This window comes from Macaca thibetana, chromosome 17 (assembly GCF_024542745.1).
Source record: "Macaca thibetana thibetana isolate TM-01 chromosome 17, ASM2454274v1, whole genome shotgun sequence".
Lineage (NCBI taxonomy): Eukaryota > Metazoa > Chordata > Mammalia > Primates > Cercopithecidae > Macaca > Macaca thibetana.
In genome coordinates, this window is record NC_065594.1 from 25,188,816 (window position 1) to 25,208,229 (window position 19,414).

General features: G+C 41.2%; 1 protein-coding gene across 7 annotated transcripts in view; it reads left to right on the top strand.

Moving 5' to 3' along the window:
* LRCH1 (leucine rich repeats and calponin homology domain containing 1) overlaps window positions 1-19,414 on the top strand; it is a 204,174-nt gene that overhangs the window by 117,254 nt on the left and 67,506 nt on the right. For all 7 annotated transcript variants that reach the window (XM_050766275.1, XM_050766279.1, XM_050766278.1 and 4 more), the window contains exons 3-5: window positions 905-1,031; window positions 13,942-14,047; window positions 18,280-18,416. In XM_050766275.1, the coding sequence (XP_050622232.1) occupies window positions 905-1,031; window positions 13,942-14,047; window positions 18,280-18,416 (370 nt within the window). The remainder of the gene's footprint in view (window positions 1-904; window positions 1,032-13,941; window positions 14,048-18,279; window positions 18,417-19,414) is intronic.

The window sequence follows — 19,414 nt, forward strand, 5'->3', positions numbered from 1 at the left end:
GGAGATTGAAATGAATGGCTGACATATAAATAAGGATGATTCGTAGATTTTATTTATCCAATATTTTCCATGTCCATGAAGACTAAGCATTGATGATAGAAAGTTCAGAAACTTCTGGGTAGAAACCCTTTTCTTGTAGAGCAGAGATGAGATAGCAACTTAGACTTTTTTGGCTCCTCTGTGGAACTGAACCCCTCTGGGCTGCAGTTCCACTTTGCCAGAAGAGCAACTTTCCTTTCTTTTTCTTTTAATTAGCTCTCTTGCAGATACCAAAACAGACTTTAACTGTAGCAACCCTTGTTTTAACAAAAGGAAGCTGAGTCAAAATGTTGGAAATGAGCCTGGTGGTTTTGTGAGTTGCAGCAAAATTATCTTTCCCATCCCTACTGCAGTGGATGAAGTGATGCCTGTGTGGTGCTGGTTGCTTTGGTCCAGCTGAGTTTCCTGCACACATTGTCAGGAGAGGGCAGTTGGCACCAGCTTCCCGTTGCTATTGGTTGTGCAGGATGTGCTCTCCATCTGGCTCCTGGCTGGCCAAGGGCTCAGCTTCTAAGTGACGGTGGGGTGGGGGTGGAGAAGGGGGTGGGGGACTGAGGGAGTGGGGGGGTTCGGGGGGTGGGAGAGAGGGGACTTCAATGGTATTCCTTGTGTTGAAGAAGGTTGTCTCTTTCAGAACTGCCCATACGCTTCTTTAAAACAGAAACAAACAAAAAAACACCATATCTTGTTTTCTTACATACTTGTCATTTGAGTTATTACATATACAGAAAGTATATTGGACTTTTTGTATTTGTAAAATGTCTTCTCAGATCACTCCTTTTTCCTTTCTTGTTAAAAACAGATTCACAGACAGTATGAAGTGGCCTTTCTGTTTACGTGTGTTCTTGTTGTATTGTCTTTGCAGTCGAAATCAGCTGTCCGCCCTGCCTGCCTGCCTGTGTGGTCTGCCTCTCAAAGTCTTAATCGCGAGTAACAACAAACTTGGATCATTACCAGAAGAGATAGGCCAGCTCAAACAGTTAATGGAGTTGGTATGTTACTGATTTTTAAGATGCTCTTTTTTGTTGGTTGACTGATCATAGCCTATCAAGGTATTCAGAAAAACTTTTCGCGACAGTTGGACAAGGTAGAGCCTCTGTTGCGTGAGGGCAGGTATATGATAAAGACATTAAGTGGGGAGAGGAACAGCTTTGAAACTTTGCTGTGACAGACACATTTCCTGGGATTTAAAGGCTTCCTGTAATTTACAGCTCCTGAAGTTTGCAGGATTTGCAGTTTCTGAAGTTTGTGGGCTATCATGTTGTAGTTAGATTTTTTTTTCAGATTGCATATAAATTTGTAAAAAATTGTGGCTAAACTGCCAAAATAATCTACAAATAAGTTAGTAGGCCACACTTCATGCAGGTATAAAATTAAGTCAGAAGACAGAAAGAACAGGGTGCTCTGATTCTGTCGAGATTTTAGAAATCATTGTCCCAAATCGATGTAATGTTAAAATGTGACCGTGTCCCCAGGGATAGAAAAGGAGAACGAGCTGTAGATGAGGAGAGACAGATTATAAATGTGTGTGAAGCTGAGATGCACTGTTCTATTTCAGCTCTTTCACTACTCATTTAATTATTTACCTTTCTTCTAAATTGGGAAAGAATGAATGTTTTCTAAACTTCCATTGAGCTAACATAGGTAAAGGAAGACACAGGAGTTAGCAGTCAGGGCATGGGCTTATTCCATCCTGACCCTGTGTCAGGATGTGATTAAATGATGAAAAGGGCACAGTACCTGTCTTCCAGTAGATTCCAGTCTAGAACATTGATGGTCGATAAGTTTTGTCTTTCGTGCCAGCTCCTCTGGATCCACCTGGAGCACCACGGTGCTGGCCTGTGAGGCCCAGATAGAGAATGCTGTGATTGCTTAGTCATGTCTGTAGTGGGATTGGTCCAGGAGAGTGATGGCACCCATGTCATCTACGTGTCAACTTTGACTTTAATATAAAAATTAATAATTGCTATAGAAAGGCATTAGAGCTATAGAAAGTGTCTTTTTCATGGATTATTTGATAGCATTGTCCAAAACTCATTCCAACTAGCTCACACCAAAAGTCAGGGTTGGTTACAGGATGCAGGGGTCCATCAGATCACTTACTATAAAGACATTTGGTCACAGATCACGAGTGACTAGGACAAGACACAGGAATGTTATGAAGGACCGTGGCAGCGGTTCATTTTTCTCCTCAGCTTTTCCTCTTCCATACAACGGCAGAGGTTGCCCAAGTTTAAATATTCTCCCAGGTAAAGTACCTAGCAAGACACCTACTGGCATCTCTCAGCCCTGGGTTCTAAGTGAGAGGCAGATCTGGCCTGATGTTCTCCCCTGACTTAGTCTGCTGTGCCCAAGACACATGGTCGTGCTGCTCAGATGTGGATGTTGGGCTGCCACCAAAGGGGGTAATTCTGAAAGAAGACAGATGTTCATTTGAGCAGACGCTGCCCACCACCCCCCCACCCCATCCCCGAAAGTTTCTATTACAAGAAGCATATGCACGAGGCAGGGAATGATTGATTAATTCAGTCTTCGGGTTGTGAGAGGTTTGGAAAAGAAGAGCCCTTTGAGAGGCCCCTTAAATAAGGCCCATGTGGGATTTCCTAGGAGGAAAAAATAAGTCAGGGACAGGGACAGGGAAAGCACTCAAGGAGAAGGGACAGCTCGTGCAAAGGCAGTACATCCTAGAAGTCAATGTCGTGCTTGGGAGTGGGAAGCTGTTGAATCCTGCTGAAGTGTAGGTAGATAGAATGGGGCTGGGTACGCCATCCTCACACCCACTGCCTTATATTTAGGCCATAGGCAACTCCTTTACAGGGCATTCGAGGACCTCTGTGGTCAGCCCCCTGCTCACATCTTCTGGTTCATCTCTTGCCACTGACACCTTCACTCTCCAAGTCCCTACCTTCTGGGAATGCACCTTGTTCATTTTCACTTCCGGACTTGTGCACCCATCACTCTTCCATCATGGGCTGTTTTCTTCTTCCCCACTCCTTTCTTGGTTAGTTCTTAGCCAAGTTAGATGTCACTTCATCCAAAAAGCCTTCCCAGATCCTCCAAGCCTGAGTTAGGTGCTCCTGAGGCAAGCACTCCATTCTTATTACTGAATTTTCATAGCATCACGGTTGTTTCCTTACTTGGCTTTCTCTGTGCTAGCTCCCCCGACACCCTGAAAGCTGCTTACTTGCCGTTGCATCCCAGGTGCCTGGCACCTGATAGGCACCCAGCAGATGTTTGCTGAATGGTACTGTTGAATGGTGGAAGGTGAGCCTGGAAAGATGGCTGGAGGAGATTGTGAAGACCTCAGGTGCTGGGCATGGATGGGGTTGTGGGGGCAGGAACACTGAATCTTGCTGTCCACATAACTCAGAAGGTGCCATTTTAACTGGTTCTAGGAAACAAAAATTTCCTAGATAAAAGGTTTGGATGAAAGTCACGGTCATATGCTGCTTCTTTTTCTTTTAATGCTTCTTTTAGGTATCTGATAGCCACAGAATCCATCATTGCTAAAATTTGGGTTAGGACCTGCAAATACAACATGAATAACAATTTTTTTTAAAAATCAGACTTTATTTGTAAGAGCAGTTTTAGGTTCACAGCAAAATTGAGAAGAAGGTACAAAGATATCCCACATACCCTCTACTCCCACACATGCACAGTCTCCCTGTCATCAACATTCTCCACCAGAGTGGTACATTTGTTACAATCTGTGATCCTAACCCAACACATCAATGTCACCCAAAGTCCATAGTTTACGTTAGTGTTCACTCTTGGTGTTGTACATTCTATCTGTTTGTGTAAATGTAGAATGACATGTGTCTTTCGCTACCCTCCAAATCCTCTTGTGTCATCCCTCCCTCCTCCTTAACCCTGGAAACCACTGATCTTTACTGTTTCCATAGTTTTGCCTTTTCCAGAATGTCATCTAGTTGGAACCATACAGTATGGAGCCTTTTCAGATTGGCTTCTTTCACTTAGGAATATGCATTTAAGTTTCCTCCAAGTTTTTCCATGGCTTGACAGCTCATTTTTTTTAGTGCTGAATAATATTCCACTGCCTGCACAGTTTATCTTCTCACCTCCTGAGGGATATCTTGGTGGCTTGCAAGTTTTGCCAATTATGAATAAAGCTGACAAGTTGCTTTTTTTTTTTTTTTTCATTATTTGAGTTCCCGTGCAGATGGGTGGCACATGGGTGAGATCAATCTTCTGGAACTTTTTGGCGCTGATATGTGCTTCTGTCCCATGAACCTTGAGTGTAAGTGACATCGCATGCCATCCATCCGCTGTGCTCTAGAGCTGTGTCAGCTAGCTCATCTGTTAGCAGGTGGCACATGTGCTGAGCCTGAGAGTCAACCTCATACCAGAGCAGAGCTTTCCCCAAATACCCTTCCTCAGCTGCAGGGCTGACATGTGTAAACAGCCTTGTCTCCAGCGTCAGGACACACTGGCTGTTGGATGGCTCTAAGGGACACCCCGTACTTTTCTTGGGCACCCTGTCCTACATCCTAGTTACAGGACTGTCTTCACCTGATTCTTATGTCTTTTCTCCACCCGCAATAACTGTTGAACCCACAAGTTCTAGGATCTTAGAGCAATAGGGGATTGTAAAAGGCATTTAGTCCAAACTCTTGACGTCTTATGAATGAAGAAACCCGAGGCAGAAAGCCAGTGCATGACATATGGAAGGTCACCCCTCTGTAGCTAAACTGTAACATAAGCTGAAACACCCTCACCCAGCACAGTCCTGTGGAAATATAATGTAAGCAGTAAATGTGATTTTAAAAGTACTGGTAGATACATTTACAAAAAAGAAGCAAGTGAAATTGATTGTAATAATATGTATTTAACCTAAAATAACCAAAATATTATTTCTTCGTCACTTGTATAATATAAAAAAAATTAACGAGATATTTTAGGTGCTTTTTTTCATGCTAAGTCCTTGAAATCTAGTGTGTACGTAACTCTGAAAGCACATCACAGATTGGACTGGCCACATTTCTGGCGTTCAGTGGCCACCGTTCTGGATACGGCAGCTCTGTCGCCTTGCTCTTTTGGCTCTCCTGACCCTGTGTGTGAGCAAGCGTGAGCTTTGGGAAAAAAAGCATTTACTTATGAAGTTGCTAAAAATTTAATAAGTGGTCATTATTTAACCACAAAGAGGGAGTGGTGTTGCTTAAGGTCACAGTCTAAAAAAAGATTATTTTCCATCCATTCTCACTTATCTTTCATATCTTTTTGCTTAAAATAGTAGTGTTACCATAGGTAACCATATCATATTATTTTAAGCTATGAATTGGGGGAAAAAAATTCCCTGGAGGGGCAGAAGTAATTCTAGAATTGCCATGGGAGGCTTCTGTTTTGTAGTCACAAATTAACCAGCTCGTTACAAGATTTTGGGAGCACTCCGAGCATTCAGAATACTTGAAGCCACCTAGTGCTTCAGCGCTGAGACAGTGTCTCAGCTTATTAGGTTCCAAGCATTGCTTGTTAACTATTTTAGAAGAAATATTTTTAAATTGTTCACATCAGACTCAGAGTATTCCAAATGGAATTATTATTATTATTATTATTATTATTATTATTATTTTGAGATGGAGTGTTGCTGTGTCGCCCAGGCTGGAGTGCAGTGGCACGATCTCGGCTCACTGCAGGCTCTGCCTCCCAGGTTCAAGCAATTCTCCTGCCTCAGCCTCCCTAGTAGCTGGGAATACAGGCACCTGCCACTGCACCTAGCTGACTTTTTGTATTTTTAGTAGAGATGGGGTTTCACTATGTTAGCCAGGCTGCTCTCAAACTCCTGACCTCAAGTGAACCACCCACCTTGGCCTCCCAAAGTATTGGGATTAAGGCGTGAGCCACCATGCTCGGCCAGAATTGTGAACTCTCTTTTCTTCTAAGTGTGAGTGAACATTCCAGAGTCAGCAGTCACTTAAAAACAAACAACAAAATAATAAAAAATAAAACAACTTTAGCCATTTACAAGAAAGCAGTTGTCCTTTCTACTTTGTGAAAGGAATTGGAGTTGGAAAATGATGTCTTATCTTTTTAAATACATTAGAATTATATAAGATTTTTTTAAAATGCATTCCCATTCAGTCATTGCCTTGTCCTGCCATTTGAGACCGTGCAGGGAATGTCCCATGAAGAAGCCACAAAGAGACGCTACTGAGATGTCCTTTTCCTAACTCAACAAGAGTGGCCAGATTGTATTTCCACACTGTTGCAGGTGCAGGAAAACTTAGGAATCTTAGCTCCGTGGAGCTGGCCCCTCCAGGGTCATTTCAGATGGGAACGATCTGGAACTTTCTGATCTCCTTGGCTGCTCTGAATGACTTCTGTATGCTCTGTTGCCTCACTGCTGTAGCAGTATGAATGTGTTGCTTGGTACGTCTATCTGCCTGTGCTTTCTCTAAAGGGAAGAGATAAAGCGTTCACATTACTGCGCGTCTGCTATATACCAGGCACTCTGCTAGATATACATGTATTATTTCATATAGTCTTGAAAATAAGCCAGCAAGGTAGGTATCATGTTTAAATTTTACAAATAACTTTCAATTTTAGAATTACTTCGCCAAAGCTGCAAGGATATGAAGAGGTAGAGCTGGAGTCAAAACCAGGTTTTTTAATCAGCATCCTCACCACAGTACAGCACTGTCTCTTCACCTAAACTGTAAGCCCCTCATGGAGTGGGGCCGTGATTTTCTCTTTGGAGTTCCCTGGTTTAACTCCTGGTGGTTTTTCCATTAAAGTTGTGGGAGGAAAATGTTACTAAAAAAAAAAGGTTTGGTACAAATGGTCTCACTAATGTTTTGTTACTGTGGAAGCAAGAGTCAGGGAAGGGGGGGCTGTAGACTTGTGTCGGCTGAATCTCATTTTACTCATTAAAACCTTGTTAACATGTTGAAAATATGGTTCTTTTACTGCTAAACCATGCCTGATGGATGAGGTATATTTGTTAAGAGATGCTGCAGAAATGCCATGTGTTATAATTAACAGGCAGCTGTAAAAACAAACACACTGTTAGAACACAATTAAATAGAGAGCCTTTTATGGGGCATTTGCCAAAAATCTAAGTTTTCTCGTTGGTTCCCTGTACATGGTGACATGTTGTGGTCTAGAGATGTTTTTTTTTTTTTTCCACGATTCTGTCCTCTCTGAAGTCACACAGTGTGTGAAAATCATGTCTTCTAGCTCTTACCTTCACATAAGAGAACACAATATCACTGATTTAAAACCTGCTTTTCTAATCAAAAACCTCACAAGGCCTGGCTCAAGAAATGACTAGTTGGAAGGTGCATTTCCTGGCCTTGATTGGATATGCTATTTTTTATTCTTTTTTCATGAAATGTTTGGTTGTGTGGAGAGTTTGGATTCAAAGATTGATTACTGAGCAGGTGCTGAGGAAAATCCCTTCTTCATTATTTGCATGGGCAGCGTTCCAGTCTCTGAGGGAGATAACGGCGGAGGCATAAATTCACGTGCTCGCCATGCTGTTTGTCCATTCATGGTCTCTGGAGACGCCTCCTAACCTCTGGTTTCTGTGGGGTGACTGGAAACCCAGGGCTTGCTCAAGTCCCTCTGTGCTTCCATTTCTGCCTTTCTTCTGAAGAGCAGTGGGGTAGGCCGTGTGTTTGTAAATTTAGGAGAATTGTGCAACAGAGTTTTGCTCTGGAAAAAGACACTGGTGTTGAAAGATGATAATTTGTCATCCCAGAGCTTTCTTGAGAAAGTTTCAAGTTTAAATGAACATACTTTCTTTTTAAGACAGCGAGTTCTGGCCAGATGCAGTGGCTCACACCTGTAATCCCAGCACTTTGAGAGGCTGAGGCGGGCAGATCACGAGGTCAGGAGTTCGAGACCAGCCTGACCAGCATGGTAAAACCCCGCCTCTATTGAAAATACAAAAATTAGCTGGGCATGGTGGCGTGCACCTGTAATCTCAGATACTCAGGAGGCTGAGGGAGGAGAATTGCTTGAACCCGGGAGGCGGAGGTTGCAGTGAGCCAAGATTGTGCCACTGCACTCCAGCCTAGGTGACAGAGACTCCATCTCGGGGGGAAAAAAAAAAAAAAAAAAAAAAAAAAAGGACAGTGAGTTCTGACCACAGGCATTGAGGGTTTTTTACTATTAAGAAATCAAAATTGACATTTCCCAGTTAGTTACATATCTGTTTTTCAACTAAAATAATTTCATTATCTCTGATGTAGCTAATGGACTTTCCTCATGTTGGAGGATAATTAGGATTATTTAATCCTTACCTGTTCTTGTGATAGAGACACAGAAAGGGTAAGACATTTCCCTAAAGTTACACAGTGAGTCATACAAAATGCACTTCCACAAAAGGGCATGGCTACATGATAGGAGGCTAATATTAGTAGACTGCAGTTTCTGTCAGAACATTTGCATTTTTTCAATTAAATAAAGAGCTAGATTCTTACAAAAATACAGCTCAAGCTGTATTACCATACTAAGGTTTTGAAAACCTAAGTATCAGAGCAAGGTCACTTGTATAAATACCACCTGCAGTTCCAGTGTGTGGTCTGGTCTTACTGGAACAATTCTCTAACCAAGATCGTCTTGACACAGTATCTATGTTTTTTTTTTTTTTCTTTCTTTCTTTTTTCTTTTTGTTTTGAGACAGGGTCTTACTCTGTCACCCAGGTTGGAATGCAGTGCCATGGTCACAGCTCACTGCAGCCTTGACCTCTCGGGCTCAAGCAATCCTCCCACCTTAGCCTCCCGAGTAGCTGAAACCACAGGTGCATGCCACCATGCCTGACTAATTTTTTAACATCTTTTTGTAGAGTCAGGGTTTCCTTATGTTTTCTAGGCTCGTCTAAAACTCCAGAGCTCAAGCAATCTGTCCACCTCAGCCTTCCAAAGTGCTGGGATTATAGGCATGAAACATCGTGCCTGGCCTATGTTGGTTTTCACTAGATATCATTCCTTAAAAAAATACTTTTGGTCAGCCAGGCATGGTGGCTCACACCTGTAATCCCAGCACTTTGGGAGGCCAAAGCGGGTGGATCATGTGAGGTCAGGAGTTTTAGACCAGCCTGGCCAACATGGTGAAATCCCATCTCTACTAAAAATACAAAAAAAAAAAAAAAAAAATTAACCAGGTGTGGTGGCACACACCTGTAATCTCAGCTAGCTGGGAGGCTGAGGTGGGAGAATCGCTTGAACCTAGGAGACAGAGGTTTGCCGTGAGCCAGATCACGCCATCACACTCCAGTCTGGGCAACAGAGCGAGACAATGTCTCAAAAAAAAAAAAAAAAAAAAAAAAAAAAAAGACCAAAAGCGTCTAGTCTTCTTTACAATATTACTTTCTGAAAATGAGCATAACCTAGTTTAATAATCCCTGAATTTATTCTGCTAATTTAAATCCTTGTTATTTTTGCATTCTGAAGGTCACTTAGCAATGAGCACTTAGTAACAAAAATATATTAATCTCCAACATGGTTTTAATACTTCTAGAGACTCTTTTTATTGTGATGAGGAGAGAATCTTATTTCTAAAGTTTTTCTTTTTTTTTTTTTGAGACGGAGTCTCGCTCTGTCGCCCAGGCTGGAGTGCAGTGGCCGGATTTCAGCTCACTGCAAGCTCCGCCTCCCGGGTTCACACCATTCTCCAGCCTCAGCCTCCCGAGTAGCTGGGACTACAGGCGCCCGCCACCTCGCCTGGCTAGTTTTTTGTATTTCTTAATAGAGACGGGGTTTCACTGTGTTAGCCAGGATGGTCTCGATCTCCTGACCTCGTGATCCGCCCGTCTCGGCCTCCCAAAGTGCTGGGATTACAGGCTTGAGCCACCGCGCCCGGCCTAAAGTTTTTCTTTTGGTTTCCTAAAAACATGATGACCGGTGGAAAATCAGTATGTGTTAAGTCACAGTGCAAATTCTCTATTTGGTTTTTTATCTAAATGACAAAGTTGGACTGGCTGGTCTATAAAAAACTTAAGCTTGAATATTTATATTACTATAATTAGATTTGTTTCTGTATCAAAAAGAATAAATTCAGTAAATATTTATAACATGCTCATGATTCTTTTTGATCTGCTTGTGTGTATGTGGTATTATAGTACTAACTATAGGGTGCTATGATTTCACTGAAGTTTGGAATCATTCTCTAAGACATAGCTTAGGGCTAATAGAAAATTCAGAAGGGATTCATTTGACTATTTTAATAAGTAACTGAATCTGGAATTTATAACCCGATAAATTCTTACTAATTGCAGAAGTATGAGGCATTAGTGTTGTTTTTATTTACATTCATTTTCCTAAATCGTATCTTCTTTAAATCAGTCTATAAAATTCATACCTTATCTTAGGCTGAATTTGAACAAAAGTGTTCTAGAGAACAAGGCCATTCTAGAAATACTGCTTTTACATTTTCAGAACGGATATGTTTTATCCCCAAACACCTAGACTATTATCTCCTGTTTCTTCCTCCTTATCCCCCAGCTAATTAAGACAGTGACCCATGGGGTTTTATTTTTGTGATGAATTTATAACCTCTTTAAAATGTGGCAAGATTCAGTGACTTGTGGGAATAGAATTTTGCATTATTGTCTACAATATTGATTATACAATAGTGAAATGTTATCTTGCGTGCTAAATCTGCTTGGGCATTTTCCCCCCATTATTTTGTCAGGACAGGAAGTAATTGACAACAGTGCAGAGTACTATTAAAATAATTTGACCTTCACCATATAACTTCCAAAATGTGAATGGACAATTGGACTTTGTGTTTTGAATTGTCTACAGATGTCCTGTCCTGTAAGTCAGAAGGAAAAAAACTTGTATTTATCGTTACATGAAGTTTTTTTAAAGTAAATTGAGTGACCATTTTCCCTAGTGCTAACTAAGTTTTCAAATATCGCTAGGGGGAGTTGATTTTTTTTAATAAAGCTATTATGTTAGAAACATACATAGAAAAAAATCACCTTACGTTTAGAGAAACAGCATATTTTGATTTCCTGGCTAACTCAAGCATGACCAGCAAAGAGTAAGGTGAGTATAGTTCACATTAAAAAATGGAATAAGGCTTAGTTTCATCTCATGCTGTGAATAACGTGCTACCTAAATATATCTGTTATCTTTTTGCTTTCCTCTCCTCCCTCCTTATTTATTAAGAGAAAGATTGTTTTAAAAAATTATGTCTTTGAAGCTTCTGGAAATTGTCAGTTTCATATTGAAAATTGGTGATTTCCATAATTTATATAAGGATCTTTCTCGCACTGTCACTCACAAGACTTAAAAAAACTTGTTTTAGATGCCAGTAACATCCATTTTCTCTAGAGATGGAAAATCATTCCTTCTAATTCTTCCCCACAAGCACGCCCACTTCTCCTGCCAAAAACATCACCAAAGTGATTGTATCTGGTCATGAGTTCCATAGAAGGATTTGATTTCCTGCATTTCTAGGGCTCACCTGTGTGGTATTTGTGTGGGGACTCTTAAAATAGGACGGAATGGCACCTTTTGCTTATTTGTAACTTAGTTAAGGCAAAGAAAGCTTTCATTGAAAGGATTTGATTGTTGGCTCCTGTGACTGAGCAAAGGCCCTAGTAATTGGGAAAAGATGGCATTTCACTGTTCTCTTCTCCCGTGTAGAAATGCATTCAGAAAGGCAGGCTGATTTACTGACTCAGTGAGGGGTTGAGAGTGACTGAACACAATCTCTGGACCTCCTAATTCTGTAATTACTTCCTTCGATGTTTTTGTCTCTGCAGATGTGCTTGTGGAGTTTGTTTCTGTTTTTGTTTTAAACACTAGAAGTGTTGTTCTCAAACTTGTGTGTGACTTTTCTGGGCCAGGAGGGATACAGCAACAGTGGTTGGGGCTGATGTCGCTGAACATGTGGTGCTCTCAGCCCGTGTCACCCCACCTCCCCCATCAGACTGCTGTACAGAGAAGCTTGGTGAGGTGTCTGCACTGTGCACACTCAGCCTTTATAGAGGACAGCTTCATTCCTTTCTATCAGGAGTGATACTGTTCCTCTTCATCGGGTAATAGCCATTGAGCATCGTCATGACGAGGACAGGTTGATAGATTACCTGAAGCCTTTTCGATGAGACCAGGTTAGAGGGCAGGGATCAACTGTGTTTTGTACAGCCTGGTCCAAATGTGGAGCCTGGGGGTGTTCACTGGATTGGTCGATGATGAGTTCATCTTATTTGAATGAAAGTGAAACAGACTTCTGAAACGAGGCTTTGCTGCCTTCTATGGTGAAAGGGGAGAGCTTTTGCAGGTTCAAAAGTAAAGTGGGATATTTAAGGCCTTGATCTCACTGGAATCATTTATATCTTTAGTTCTTTGATGCCAAGTGGGACCTGCATGGGATTTAGTGTGTATGTTGGAGCATCCTGGGTCCCAGGGTCCTGGAGAAGGAGCCACAGGATTATGGAGTGTCACCGTAAGTGGATTTTAGAAGTTTGATCCAACATTTATTGATCCCTTACTTGGCACTCTACCTGGCACTGGGAGGATGGAATGAATAAGACTTGGTCCCTCCCACCCAGGAGCTCATAGGCTTAAAGGGGAATATAAACCCATGAGCAAATGACTTACAGTGACACGCTATCTAAAAGACCACACAGGAAGAAGTGGTGTCTCCCTGGGCATTAGATCAGAGTGGGAGAGGTGGGGGAAGCCTCGTGAAAGATTTCACGAAAGAGGTTGAGGCTTGAATTAAGTCTTTAAAAATGTGTCAGTGGGACAAGAGGACAATATTGGGGACTGGCATATCAGACAGGGAAGGAGCATGAGCAAGTTTGGAAATTATGAAATACTGAAAACTGCCAGAAGCAGTAACATTGCTTGAGTGTAGGTTGTGAGGAGGGACATTCAGAGAAATGGTGCTGGAGAAATGGACAGACCTCATCATAGACACTGGCCTTACTGCCCAGTTTGGACTTTATAGGTGTTGAGGAGCCTCCACAAGTGTTTAAACTGGTGAACAGCATGATGGCATTTGCACTGTGGCCGCTCTGTGAAGGATGCATCCAAGGCAGAGACTGATGTATGGAAACCAGTCAGGAGATCATGATAGCACCCCAGCTCTAAGAGAGAGCACTGGTCTGACTGTAGGAGTAGCTGGGGGTGGGTGGGGGAGTGAAGAGCCCAGCACAACTCCCAGAGCCAAGAGGAAGAGTGGGATTCAGAGAGATCCTAAGGATATAGAAGATTATAAATGTCAAGGCCTCCATTTCGCATGTATCAAGAGGGGGTTCCAATCAAGGCTTTATTGCGTACTTGCTTCCTAAAGCAAAGAAGATAAGAATTGCTTGTGAAATGTATGGCAAGGTGGTCAGCTGTAAGGTTTCTAGCCTGTGGTGAAGAACTCCATTTTAGATAAATAGTGCATCCAAAGAGTGCATTAATATCCTAGTTTTTCACTGCAATATATGAGAGTTTGGTAAAATAAGATGCATTGTAGTCTTCTATTTAGAGGCACGGTGGGACAGTGGCTCAACTGTGAACTGGTAATTCATTTCTAGTGTTAACTCTGGCACTTGCATGCTTTGGGTGACTGGCTAAACTTTTCTGAGCCCCACTTTTTGATTTGTAAATATTAGGCTAGTAATATTGTCCAGTGGGTTTGTTGTGAGAATTCAGTAAAATCAAAGCATGTCAAAGTGGCAGGCCAGAGGCTGGTGAAGCAGCTGCCGAATGCTACTAATGTCCACCCTTTCTCCATTTTTCTCTCCTCTGAGGGAGTTTAAAATGTTCAACTTTTTCTTCTCTGTGCTGAGTCTTATTGCTAGGGACCTGGAGATGAATATAAAAGTGTACCTGTGTAGTTTTCCAAATATTTAAATTCCTTAAGGAGATTTCACATGAAATGCTTGATTTCCTGGAAAAAGATGTTTATTATTTCTCTCTCTGCTTTTGATACAGGATGTCAGCTGCAACGAGATCACAGCGTTGCCCCAGCAGATAGGTCAGTTGAAATCTCTACGAGAACTGAATGTCAGAAGAAATTACCTTAAAGTTTTACCACAAGGTAAAAAAGAAAGAGGGAAAATGAAGAAAATGGGAGACTTTCACTATTTTATTTTTGGGGGGATTTACTTTTGTGAAGAGGGTGGATCTTTTCGTGTGTGTGTGTATGTATGCCTACTACTAATAATTAGGATTTGAATTTCACATGCAGATAACAAAAATGTGGTGTTCAGGCTGTGATTTTAGTCAAGGGCTACGGTAACAAAATTATTCCCCTAGGTAATGCTGTGGGGCACGGGGGTGGACCTGGGTGTATTAGTTTGCTGGGGCTACTACTGTAACAAAGAACCACAGCTGGGGTGGCTTAAATAACAGAACTTCATCTTCTCACAATTTTGGAGGCTGGATGCCAGGATCAAGGTGCCAGCAGGGTTGGTTCCTTCTGAGGCCTCTCAGCTTGGCTTGTGGGTGACATCTTCTCCTCTCTGGGTCTTCACATCATCTCCCCTCTGTGCATGTCTGTGTCCTCATCTCTTCTTATTACAAGGACACCAAGGATTAGAACTGCCCTCATGACCTCATTTTAACTTAATTACCCTTTTAAAGACCCTATCTCCAAATACAATCACATTCTGAGGTAATAGAGGTTAGGACTTCAACATATGAATTTTGGAAGGACTCAAGCCAGCCCATCGCAGGGGGTGACATGAATTGTTTTGGATATGGGTATGTGACGTTTTGGAACGTGAAATTTTGGGGACATGCTTTGTTCTACAGATCCTGTCTGTCAGGATTTCTAGCCTTGGGGATCTGGGAGCACTGGTTGGGAACTCCCAGTGTCTAGAACCTTTTCTGAGGTGAGGGTGCTGCCTCTGCTGGAGTGATACTTGGACTAATGTCTCACTGGTGGTCTCGGTAACTTTCACCAGTGGTGGCTGCAGAACCTCAGCATTGGGACGTGGCTCCCAAGCACCTAACATGAACGCTGAGAACTCAGACAGCCCTGCTTTGCAGCCGTGGGCTTCCGTAGTATGACTATCCGGTAGTGTGTAGAGTTCAAGGAAGATGTATGTATTTATTCCGAAATTGCGTACCATTTAGAGCATGAAAGCAGCCTCATAGGGGGTAGTGCCTCTGCATTTTGTGTTTCGGTTTGGACCTGGATCAGGAATGAACGGATGAGTCTTGGAACCCTGAATGCTTTCTCCAAAGCATACTCTGGTTTTCAGAGATCACATTGATTTCCATTGTTTTTGTTTAAAGTCTCTAGACTTAGCCGATTTCAAACATGTATTTAAAAATATTTCTCAAAGCAAAACCCTGTAGTATTTGGAAACAGTCAGCATTTGGTTGATCTGACATGAATGGAGCAATTTATGGATGCCTCATTTTAATTATCCTGTCTCTGCATCTTGATCTTTGGCTTGAAATGCTTCATAATAAGGCAAGAGAATGGATCTCATGAAAGGGAAAGAACTTTGGAAAATGTAATGTGCTTTGTAAATGGGAGGTTCGGGTCCGCTTGCCATCTTTCACCTTCCTCATACTGACTAGCATTTTAGAGAAGCAGAATGAGAAACAGCATTTTTTACTTGAGTGCTTGAGATGACTTGGTTTAAAAATATTGATTGATTTTTCATTTTGTCCTAGTACAGTCTCATTTTTTAGATATACAAAACTTGTATTTGGTTTAAGCAAACACAAAAGGAAAGCTTATTAACAGCAAATTTATATGCATACAACCTTTTATGAGTTAAAGAAAACTTTCACGTAAACTTAAGCTCCCATGTTCATTATTGTGAAAATGTCAGAAATAATTGAACTCTCATTTTCAAATGGAAAAATTAATGTGATAATTTTGCAAATGCCTGTCATAGTTTGGAAACGTGGAAAGAAAGTATATTCACAAAATCTAGATTTTTGTCTCTCACTGGTTCCTCTTTTTTTTTTTTTTTTTTTACCTTAAAAGCATTCCTTTCCCTTAAAAAGATCAGTTATTTCATAATTATGTTTTCTCAGTTTTGATATTTTAAAAATATACTCAAAGCTAAAACTTCAGTTTACTGAAAAATTTTTAAAAAGAATAATTTCCTGAGTATCAAGTTCCTTTTTGCTTCACTCTGGAGAACTCTATTGATAAAAGACCATTGAAAATACTTTCAGTAAGTGACTGTGAAGACTTCCCCTATTTACTTACATGTTTTTCCTCTTTGGATACCCTTCCTCGTATGCTTTCAATTTGAGGATGAAAAAAAAACACCCAAAATTGTGGTCTAATTACTCATATCAATTTTGTGGTGGTTTTACTACAACAACTGCAATAGGAAGACCATATTTTATTCTTTCTAGAACTAGAATGAACAGAGGATTAAAATAGCCATTCATTGCCTCTCTTAGCAGTGGGGAGAGAGAGTGGGATTTGTTCTTCTGCTTCTTTTTTTCTTACTCCCTTTTCCTACTCCACATTTTTTTACTTTTCCTGGACTGGCACTGCAAAATTATCATTTTCTCCTTCATTTTATTGTTGTGAAACTGTCTGGTTCTTGTTTTCCTGAACTATGATGGCAATTGTGTTCCAAACTGGAACTAGAAAAGTAATGGTCATTATAAAACCATTACTCAGTTTATTTACCTGTAAGTTTTCTTCTGCTATGTTCTCCATGAACTTGGCCCTCTAGTCTTAAGAGTCTTCATTTTAAGTGGCAAAGAATTGCTAATGATGCAGAGTCCAGTTAAATTTTTCCAGTGATTTGCTAACCTAACTTTAGTTAACCATCTCGGAGGTAGGGTGATATTGCCAGGGGTAACCGCTAGGAGGCGTTCCTCTTATCACGGAATCTTCATAATTCTTAACCTTCTTACAAACAAGCTGTGAGGTGAAAGGGGATCTTGCTTTTCCTATCCTTTCACTTTCATGATTCCAGTGTCCTCCAGGACCAGTGTGGCCTGAGGTCAATCCCCCATCCTGCCAGACAGGAGGCAAGCTCGGTTTGAGCAATGAACTAACTACTCAGGGCAATTTAAAAAATACAGATCCCTTGGCTTCAGGTCCAGGGGTCTGTATTCTTTCAAAAACACACTTCCTGAGTTTGTCCTGCACAGCCCACCTATCATGGACCTGAGTTTGGAACCTGCGGCCTTAGATGCTCTTCTGCCTCCCCTCTAGAATTTTAGTTCCATTCCTCGTTTCTTTAAGACAAAGTAATTCACTAAGCTATGAACCAAGGACAGTCCCTTACATTCCCAGAGTGCTTCGGATTCTGAGAGAGGTACTGGTTACTAGAATCTTTTCCTGCTGGAATTTGACATAACGTAACTGAGTAAAGTGAAAACCGAAGAGCGGGGTAGGGGTAGAGGAGAAATAGTGTGAATTTTTACTCCAGGTCAGTGCCTTGAGTTACTCTTCTTTGTCTAATTCTTGCCCTTCTTCCACTTTAGAACTCCTTGAGTCCTTAACAGATCCCATAACAAAAGTTCCGAGGCCTCGTTCTGGAGTGAACCCTTCATAGCCCCACACACACAGATCTCAGTGGCTTGCCTGCATCACCCTAGATGTCTGGCATGGCTTAGCCTCTTTGCTCTATGGCATATATTTGACTTTATTCCTAGCAGCTGCCAATGTCACTTTGAATGCTTGAAATTACTGAGTGTTTACTGTGCCAGTGGGTGGGGATTTTAAGCTAAATGTAATGTTCTGACTTCTGAGTGGAGCTACAGAAGACTTTTTAAAAGCTGTAGAATAAACTCTCATCATACCAGAATCACAGGGCCTGTCGGAAAATTCTGAATTGGATAACATTTATTTTTTTTAAATGCGGTTGAAAAACTCACGAATATATTTCGTGTAGCTAGTTCTGGGATAATGCCAGCCCAGATACATTGATTAGATAAGAATATTCTGTAATTAACATATTACTCATGGGCTAGCGAATGCTACTGGGAAACAGTTTGAAGTTAAAACATAAACATGTCCTGTGTGATGTGGCTTGCGTGATTTTTTTTTGCTGAAAAAAAAAGTCTTTTTAAACAATGGATATTGTAAATGTCAAGTGTTTCCAGTTTTTATCAGAACTAACAACAATGTAAAACTTTGGGGCATGCAATGAAAGATTTTCCCTCTTTTGGTAAAATGTTGTGTACACACACCATGTATTCCTAATGTACAACTTGCTTTTGATTATACTCAATTATATTTTTCCTGAGAAGCAGAACATTAATTTTTGAATGATCAGCCATTAATCTGATTGCTTTCTAAGGTTTTTTCTTTCTTTTTTCTTTTTTCTATTATTTTAGAACTAGTAGATCTTCCCTTGGTAAAGTTTGACTTTTCCTGCAACAAAGTGCTCGTGATTCCAATTTGTTTTAGAGAGATGAAGCAGCTGCAAGTGTTGCTACTTGAGAATAATCCTCTGCAGTCTCCTCCAGCACAGGTGAGGGGTCTTGCAGCAAAGCCAATGCCCCATGGGATGTGCTGTCATGGGGCCAAGGGAAAATTTCCCCTTCACCCTCTGAAAGTTTGCTGAAAATCACTCATCACTGGCAAGTGGCAGATTAATTGGAGAAAAGGCATGCAAAATTTATTAACATGTACGTGGAAGCTTCCAGAGTGAAGACCCAAAGATACAGGGGAAATTGTCCATTTTTATGCTTACAAAGTGTGGGCAGCCATGTAGAAATATGATTGGACAAAAAGAGTATGATCTCACATTAATAGACTGAGTGAGGAAACCCAGCGGGGCCTGCGTCTCTGGATTCTTCTTGGGCTCTCTGAGGATCATCCCTTCCTTCTGGGTGTGGCGCAGGACCCTCTTTGGAATGGGGGTTCTTATTGGCCTACTGTCAAACAAGAGAGGTCAGATAATTTCTTTATGGCCAGTTTTTACACAGAAAGGCAGAGGGAAAGTTCAAGTAATATTTTGAGGTTTTAAAGGGGTTCTGGTTTCTATGACCAGCTTTGGGGAAGAGGGACTCAAATTTCTAAGGCTCCCTTCCTTGGGAGAATGGGACCGAGAGGCAGGAGGGCAGGAGAGGTCAGAGAAAAACTTTTGCTTCTGAGGTCTTCATTTTGGGGTATTGTTTTCTGATTCCCAGTGCTATCAATAGTGCTTAAGCAGCTCTCCGAAGGCCAGTTTTCTGATTCTCTGCTGAAGAGAATAATATTGAATAAAACTTGATTGTAAACAGTCACAGGTAACCGTTGAGTGAATGTGAGAAACAATAAATTGTCTTCCGCTGCATCAAATCTATTTACCAGCACTTGGCTGACTATGCTAATCACTCCAACTCCAGAATTAAATGTCTTATTATTTATCATTTTATTTGAATTTTTTTCACGGAGTACACTGATTGATTGATTTTTTTTTTTTTTTTTCTTTTTTTTTGAGACAGAGTCTCGCTCTGTCGCCCAGGCTGGGTGCAGTGGCACGAT